This window comes from Pinus tabuliformis, chromosome 9 (genome assembly GCF_031772625.1).
Source record: "Pinus tabuliformis cultivar Carrire ecotype Pingquan chromosome 9, CPIR1, whole genome shotgun sequence".
Lineage (NCBI taxonomy): Eukaryota > Viridiplantae > Streptophyta > Pinopsida > Pinales > Pinaceae > Pinus > Pinus tabuliformis.
The window spans coordinates 633,584,927-633,593,901 of NC_142307.1; the positions used below are offsets into that span (position 1 = coordinate 633,584,927).

An 8,975-nucleotide genomic window follows, 5' to 3' on the forward strand; every position below is an offset into this window, starting at 1 on the left:
TAAATTTATAATTAAAGTGTATCGACCACATTTATTAATGTGGTTGTGCTATTCATACATTTAACAATAAAGTTTGGACATTTTAATTCGTTGTCAAATACATTTAAAAATCTAAATTTATTTTTTACATTTTGTCAATTGGATATCACTTTATCCTTCTCTATCATTTTTCAATAGTGTTGTTTATTGAGGCAACATTTTCATTGGGATAGTTTCTCAATGGAATCTGAGCTTTATTTTATTTTTTTCAAAAAATCTGATGTGAGAGTGTTTGAATCATTTTTTTATGGTGGAAATGGATTGAGCACCATCAAAAAGCCAGCGGCACCCAAAACCCTGATATTGAAAGCTACAACCCAATTTCCAAAAATTCCCACTAATTTTTGTCTAAATCTTGCCAGAATTTTCATTGTCTCCTCCTTTTTTTTTACTAGAAAGAAAAAAATTAACAACTTTTTATTAATAAAATTTGTTACATAGTTCATAGGTATTGTATACTATAATTCAGTTAGAAATATAGTGCTAGGAAAACCAACAGTCTTTAATCAGTAGCGATATATCAGTTCACAGAGCAAAGCGACATAGAAATCATGGAAAATATACAACAGAAAGAGATGAAAAACATTGCTAAGTCATCGGGAGTATCAAAACACTGATCATTCCAAAAAAGTAAAATTCCCTGTCTCTTGTTAAACCCCGAGATGCCAGACGCTATAACAAACATAGCCAAGGGGCATCGAAACCCTACGCTTAGACAAACCATAGTGATCAAATTTTGCTAAATGAGGGAAGAAGACCTAATATATTTTGATTCCAATGGTGCAGTGAGAGGATATCCAGAGAGGAAATACCCCGCACCCAATCAATAACAAATTTGGAGTCTCCAACCACTGTTAGCATCTCAATGGTGATCTAACTCACAAACCGCAGGGCGCCCTAAAGTGCCAGAATTTATGCTCAGCAAGAGGTACCAGAGCTACCAAACCAACAAAACCCGATATCAGTAATTTGGTCCATCATGATGATAACACTACAACCATAGTTGTCATGAAAGAACACACCATCAAATAAGCCAACTAGGCTAGAAAAGTCCAATTGTGTGATATATGCGACTTTGTGGCAGACACATGGCATCCAAGGTCCCACCTCGAGAAAATAGTCCAAGATGCCCAGACAAGTTGAGTGAATGTTTGGAAGTTGATTTTCAAAAATGTATTTATTCCTTCTGTTCCAGATACCCCATAGGAAAAATAATGGGAGGGATCGAAGGGGTTTTTGGGCACCTTCCCAATCGATCAACCAAAAAAATATCGAGGATTTGTCCATCAATGGATCCACTATAAGCCTATGAGTGAGCTCCTTCCAAACATATAGAGCAAAGGGACAATGGAGGAACATGCTCAACGTCCTCAGGGACTAGTCCACAAAGTGAACAACAACTAGAGCCAAAAATTCCCCGTTTGATGAGCACATCCCATGTGAGAATCCGATTGTGTAAGACCAACCATACAAAACATTTGATCTTTAAAGGGTCATTCCACCTCCATGTCCTTGCTAACCAACCAGATAGTGGTTGTACCGAAGACGTAGAAGATAAAAAAGTATGTACTCCCTTAACAGGGACATTCCCTCCAGAATTGGAATCAACCCATGCAAGTTTATTAGGCTTGTCAAAAAAATGCAATTCCTGCATTGATGAGGCTCAAGTGATATGTGTTCCAATCTGCCTGAAATACTCCCATAATGCTCAACTCTCTTGCATTTGGCCAGCGAAGAGAATTGTGGGAGGCTCTCCCCATCCTCCCTAAGAGGGCTAGTGACGGGAGCCCAATACGTATAAGGCATTGTATGGGATGGAATGGTAAAAGGTGGGAGCCCACATACATGCTTTTGATTGGATCAAGATCGATACAGACCCGTTCCCCAAGATCCACTTCCGAGCATAAGTTTGCACAAAACCATTGGCGAACTTTCATAAAGCTGCACCAAATGTATGAGGAGCATCGGGCCACCAAAGAACCCGCTGAGATCCAATCTGCTAATTTCATATTATTTAAGTATTTGTCCTGAATAATGTTCTTCCAACCACTAGATCCATTGAAAGCCTCCAAAAGTTACTGATGAGAAGGGGCAAGGGCTAACCAGCCATATATTGAGTCTTAAATGCTGAGCCAGCTATGTATGTGGTGCACGTCAGTGGGATAGCATACATAACCATGGATTCAGATCTCCGGCGGCCAGCATGTGTTTCCGGTGGAGTGTGCGGGACCCACCAACCGCGGGCCCGCCCCGTCTCGAAACTTAAATTTGCTGCCTCCGCGCTTCGAGTTGAATCCACTGCAAGTACAAGCTCCAAACGCATTAATGATTATTCATTTGAATTTTGAAAACTCGCCCCGCCTAAACACTGAAATTTGGATTTCAAATTTGGGGATGGCTAAATCAGTTTCATTCCTGCAAAGCATAAGGAGCCGCGTTCCCTTATCAAGATGTGCTCAAGCGGAGATTGAAGAATATAGCTCCCATCCCTGGTGCGTCTTGATCCTTCATGTGACTTACTCTTAAAATCACAGTGACATATGTTACCGTAATGACAAAATGTAAGTTGGATTTTGTTAATGGATGCAGGAATTACAATTATGGACCGGCGGGGCAGGACATTGGCTTCGACGGGCTGAACAACCCAGAGAAGGTGGGGCAAGACGCCACCATCTCGTTCAAGACGGCTGTGTGGTTCTGGATGAAGAACAGCGACTGCCATTCTGCCATAACCTCCGGGCAGGGTTTCGGTGGAACAATCAGAGCCATAAACGCCGTGGAGTGTAACGGTGGAGGCGGTGGGCAGGAGAAGATTAGAGTGAATTACTACCAAACATTCTGTAGCCAGTTGGGGGTGGATCCCGGAACTAACATCTCCTGCTAAAAATCTATTTTCATGGCCGCCAAATATATAACTAAATAATCGCGAGTAGAAAATGTGAGTAAGTCTATGCCGAACTGGTGAATAAAAGTTGCGCTGCAGCACCTCGTGCCCCTCGGGGCATGCTGGTACATGCCGTTACATTGTTATCTTCATCTTGGTCATCATGTTTAAATTTATCGTTCAATCTTCGACTCTTTTCGTTTCTATGTAATTTTTGTCTCGTAAATATACGACAATAAGTTGTCACATAGTTTTGAGATCTTACTTCAAATAAATTCACATGTAAAGTTAAAGCATAAAACCGAGTAATGTTTAATATATATTTTCACATATAAAATTAAATATCAATTTATAATGTATAATTTAATTTTTATATTCAAAAATAATAATTTTAAATTATATTTTATATTAATATTAAAAATAGTTATTTGTTCTCTATTTTAATAAAAAAAAATGATAGGATGATTTGATCAATTTCATATAAACAATTACTATTATTTTACTAAGTACAACAACAATTTTATAAATGTTGCCAAGGCTAGTTTAATAACACCTTTTCAAAAATTAATCTAAATAGCTACTAGGCCAAGAATCTTTACTACTTTTGTAAGTTCCTTCAACATGTTATTTTAAAGAAATTAAAACTGAGACATAATTATATAATATTTAATCTAATATATTTTTATCATTCTAATACATCAATATGAATTATAACCAAGGCAACATAGTTTATCTATTGAACTTTGAAAGGTATGAACTAGCTAGGACATAGTCATACAATATTGCTAATAACCTCATAATTATAATATCTACACTTTTAAATCAAAATCCTAGAATCATACTATATTTCACTTTCCAATTGTATTAAAAACTTCCAATTTTATTGAACCATATTAAAAATAAAATATATTTGAAAATTTAAAGATTGCAAATTTAAAAATGACAACAAATATATATATATATGTAAATAGTAAATGTCACTTTGATATAACCTCCCATATATATTTTCTACACTTATTTACTTTGAATAATTAAATAATTAGAAAACATTTTTATATTTATAAAATAATATCAAATTCAATGTTTTGAAATATTCTCCAATAGAATATACTTGGCTTCTACCCTAAGCAATTGTAATGAATGCGATGAGAAAAAACACTAAAAATCCTTCAAATTAAAAAAAAGTATATCTCACTCGGTTATTTTAATATTATATATGTTAATATTATTTAAAATATGTAAATTTTTATTTTTAATATATATATTTGTAAATTTTTATTTTTAATATATATAGTTATAGTTATAGTGGTATTAATAATAAATCTACTAAAAAACCAAAAAAAACATGAAATGCTAGTTTTTATATAAATATTATTGCCAAAATAAAAGTCTTCATAAGACATTTATAGGGAATTGGTTTTACAATAAGAAAAGTTTTTCAATAAAACTTACTTTATTTACAAAAGTGTGTTTCAATGAAGTTGACTTTATTTACAAAAGTTCTTTTATAATTATGCAGAATTAAAAAAGGTGTTTTATAGAATTGAGCAAAATAGTCTTATACAAAATAGTTTTTCCTGATTAATATAGTGTTTCATATAGGTAAGAAGTCAAAAATTTTAAAATAAATTATTGAGTAGAGTTGTGGAATTCGCGTTGAGATAAATGTTGAGAGACACTTCACTTCGGTGTAAAGACAAAAACAAGTTCATATATTGATTGCCATTTATTTTTTTTGAATTATAAGTTATAATTTTAAGCATGTTGTGATTATGAATTTTGTCTTTCTACTTCTGATAATGCAGATCTGTGAGTTGGATTCGGCATTGTCAATAGTCGGCCAAGAGGGAGTAGGGCCGTTTGTAATTCGGTGTAGGGTGTTGGTGTAGGTATTAAGAAATCGATGTAAGTCGTAATTATTTTATTGGGACATATCAAACACATTAACCATTATTCCAATCAATAACACTCTTGAAAAGTAAATTAAATATTTAATTTTTATATGTATATATATGTTTTGTTAGTTTCACACGGATATAAACTTTGAATCTTAGAGTTTACACAATATTCATAATGAAGGGATGGTCAGTTGAACAATTTTCATGGTAAATATTATTAAAAGCCAAATTCACATTATTAAAAAAAGAATATTTTTTAAAGATAATGTTTAATGAAAAAGATTTTTTAGTTCAGTGATATGAATTAAATGGTTAATAAATTTTGATAGACATTGATGCATAGTTTACATTGCCAAAAACAAAAATCATAAAAATTAATTAAATTAGAATTTTATTTCAAATTATTATTATTATTAATTATTAAAAAATAATATATGAACTAAACATATATATACATTTAAAAACATGAAACAAGAAAATATAATAAAAACAACCGTAAGTAATTAGAAGTGAACAATGTTATAAATTAAAATGAAATGAAAATTGGCTTTTTCACATTCAAATTCTTAAATATAATAATAATATTTTTTTTTAAATTAAATTGAAAAAAAAAAGTATATCTACATTTGAAATAAATTATAACTCTTTGTTGATGAATATTTTGTGGAAATTAAATCCCATCATTTACTAATAATCATTAATCATTAAATTAAAATTCTAGAACTTCTAAGATTAATAATTATATTCTTATAAAAAATAAATTATAATGACAACAACACCACAGTGTTAAATTTAATGATCTATTATAAAGTTTGCATCTTAAAATGAATATGATAAGGTTTTATTGAATAGTTTATCTATATAAATTATTTTTTTTATCTTCATTTTCAATTTGTTATCTATTTTATTTAATTTATGTATACAGAATTAGATTCTTTTTCTTTCTTTTTTAAACTATAGTTAGGAAGTTTGCATTAGCATAAATCTTCATCCAAGGCACAAAAAAGTACTACAATTGTATCAAAATTACCCATTGAATTTGTGTATCTAGAAGAAATAAAATTCCATATATTATATAGTTGCAGCAAGAAGATTAAGGGTTGCATATGCGAAGTGCACAATTTAGGAAGGCTAGATGCGGCTAGGTTGCTAGGAATCCTCGGAATTTGGCTAAGTGTGGGATCAATGGAATCAACGTGAACATTGATAGAACTTGACTATGACCACACACTTGGGCACTTAGTGATACAACATAGATCATCTAGAACATATGAAAACATATTTTTCTTAATGCAAAAACCTTTGTGGCAACTTACGATAAGTGCGAGTCCGACAATAAATTTTGTGAGATGATGACACTTGTGTAATAGTGTGTGAAAATTCGGAAATGAGTGTTAAACATGTCTATATGATGAGAACAACTCATTTTCACAAAGGTTTCCCCTTGAAGTAAATCAGAACTCTCCTTTGCATGATATGCGATAATTCCCATGCCCAAAGACGGCACTTGCTATATAAAGATAAAAGTGTGAACGACTGCTTGAGATCCAAGAAGGGAGCTTGAAATCATCAACTAACTAATAAGTGACTAAGGAACGACCGATCACAGGATCCACATTAGGCTCCAAAATTTGAATGTAGGCCAAAATTTTGGAGTGTGTTGTAGTCGCTACAACACTTGGCGACACACTAGTAGAATCCAGCTTCTCTATTTTGGTTAACTCCTTCTGTGTAGGGCCTTGGTTCCTTAGGGAGTATTGATTCATTATGCGATTACCTTGGCCTTCCCACTTACCCCACAAAAAAACATGGTCCCCTCTATACCTTCTTAGTTGAACACAACATAAGATTTGGCATAATCACAATGTTTCAAGTTAGGAAGGGTAGTGCAGCTTGTGAGCTTAACATTTTCAAAGTATAATTTTCATCTCTAGTGTTGCTCCACTGCCAATAGCCTTGAACAATACCCCGGTGGAATCATGCAAGAACACAAACATTTCTCCACTATCAACGAGCATACAAACTACCCTGGTGGAGTTGTTTGCTTCACCTCTCTACGCAAGAAGCCTTTCTCTTCTTTCACCTTTATTAATTTATTTAGAGATAATTGTGCATTGGCACTTATTTATTTTGGGGTGAAAGAGGGATCCCAACCTATTGAGAGGAGAAGGCGTTATTCCTTCAGAGAAGCATATATAGACCTCTGATTTAAGTTTCCTCATTTAGATTTTCCCCTTCACTGTTTCTACTAGTTGGATAAGCTTGAGAAAACTAAAGCCGAAAAAACCGAGTATAGGAATGAGGTTTCCAAACTAGAAGTGGATTCATGGTTGGACCAAAACTCTCCTTACATATTGATCGTATTTTCCGTCGGAACTTCATTGGCCAAAAGATGTAACCAACACAAGGAAGACGGACATAAGGCTAGCCAAATGTTGAAGTGTCACAAGACTCTTTATAGTTCGGCCACACACATATTAAGAAGCCAAAATAGGTCCAATAACAACACTTATTCACATGATGAAAAAAAAGGAAGAACTCAACAAGAAAGAAAAACAACATGAAAAGAAAGAAAACACACAACAAGGAAACATAACCAGAAGACAAGAGAAAACAATGGCTAAAGCAAACATGATATAGAATCAAAATAAGAAAACAAGGATAGACAACAAGGAATGAGTGCATAATGAGTGCAAGAAAGGGAAACTAAGATGCAGCTAATCCTACTCCTGACCTAACATCTAGAAGGTCGGGGTCACGTATAATGAAATTTCTAGTGAAGCCACCATAGTCATTCTCGACCTGCAACCACAAAGATATGAACAGTTAAAATAGATAAAAACTGATGCGCAACAAAAAATATAAAAACCTGAAGAAAAAAATTGCACGAGAAAAAGAAGGTCTCGCGTGTGGGAAGAAAGGTGTGACACAACCACTACTTTCAACCAATCCACATGTTTACCTTTTCAATGAATACCATTTTTCAACAAATCTTGGAATCTTTTTGTGGATGTGTGATCCAGAATTATGCAGGAGCGCAATAAAATACAGATATACACATAAACGTATACATGCAGCAACAAAAAAAAAAAACTTCATTTCATTAATATCAAAGAAACGAAATATGCTTACATACAGAAATGGAAATAAACTAGCTCGAATGATGGTAGCTTATCTCTGAGAAGAGATGTGGCGGGTACATGCCTTCGAACTATGTTACAATGAGGCTCAAATGCCTATTTATTATTGAGAAACAATGGAAACCCCTAAACATCCAGAAACCTAACTCTAGGAGATGAAGCGTTAAAATTGTGGGCCCATTGGGGTAAATCAGTACATCAACTTCCCAAGGTCGTAACTTTGGCATACTAACTCCATTTGACTATCATAATATCTCGTTTCGAAGATGTTGAAGAGGAGGCTGAAAAAAATGGTTTGAGACTTCTTCCGTCTCTTCGGTTTCCCTAAAAACATCTTTTAGTACCTCAAAACGGCTTCGGAAGTTTAGGACCCGAAAAACTTCCAGAAATAGTAAGTGTGTTACAATTAAGGAAATTGAAAGGAGACAACGATGGGGGTCCAAATGGAATAGGCAGGTGGCCACCAATATCCACCTGGACTAGTCCTCCCCCCTTAGGAAGAAATGGTCCCCATTGTTTTCAGTGCCTCAATGAGATGGGGAAACTTCTGCTAAACTTGGTCCCTAGTGAGCCACTTGCCTTGGCGTCTTTTAGTCCCTCAAAACAGCTTCGGAAGTTTAGGACCCGAAAAACTTCCAGAAATAGTAAGTGTGTTACAATTAAGGAAATTGAAAGGAGACAACAATGGGGGTCCAAATGGAACAGGCAGGTGGCCACCAATATCCACCTGGACTAGTCCTCCCCCCTTAGGAAGAAATTGTCCCTGTTGTTTTCAGTGCCTCAATGAGATGGGGAAACTTTTACTAAACCACTTGCCTTGGTGCAGGAATTGGTAAGCTTTGATAACATGATATAGTTGGATCTTCTGCTGGTGGGTGTTCTTGATCTATGTGTCCATGATCCGATCATTTGTGGCCTGTTCCATGTAGTCTGGTTTTAACTCTGTTGGTGTGAATTGCTCTGCAATGTTTGATTTGTCCAGTAATGGTGGAAAGTATGGTCAAAGGCAGTTCA

At 34.4% G+C, this 8,975-nt stretch overlaps 1 protein-coding gene across 1 annotated transcript; it reads left to right on the plus strand.

Moving 5' to 3' along the window:
* The first annotated feature begins 2,216 nt into the window (after positions 1 to 2,216).
* LOC149150227 (endochitinase 4-like) lies at positions 2,217 to 2,923 on the plus strand. The gene is made up of 3 exons (XM_089442739.1): positions 2,217 to 2,343; positions 2,447 to 2,531; positions 2,629 to 2,923. The coding sequence occupies exons 1-3, from the start codon at positions 2,217 to 2,219 to the stop codon at positions 2,921 to 2,923; spliced, it is 507 nt and encodes a 168-aa protein (XP_089298865.1).
* The last annotated feature ends 6,052 nt before the right edge of the window (positions 2,924 to 8,975 follow it).

Bases quoted from the DNA above. Each gene is read 5' to 3' on its own strand.
- LOC149150227 (XM_089442739.1), top strand. From the start codon at position 2,217: ATGGATTCAGATCTCCGGCGGCCAGCATGTGTTTCCGGTGGAGTGTGC. The intron at 2,344-2,446 runs GTACAAGCTCCA...TGGCTAAATCAG, and splicing joins TCGAGTTGAATCCACTGCAA to TTTCATTCCTGCAAAGCATA. The intron at 2,532-2,628 runs GTGCGTCTTGAT...TAATGGATGCAG, and splicing joins GAATATAGCTCCCATCCCTG to GAATTACAATTATGGACCGG.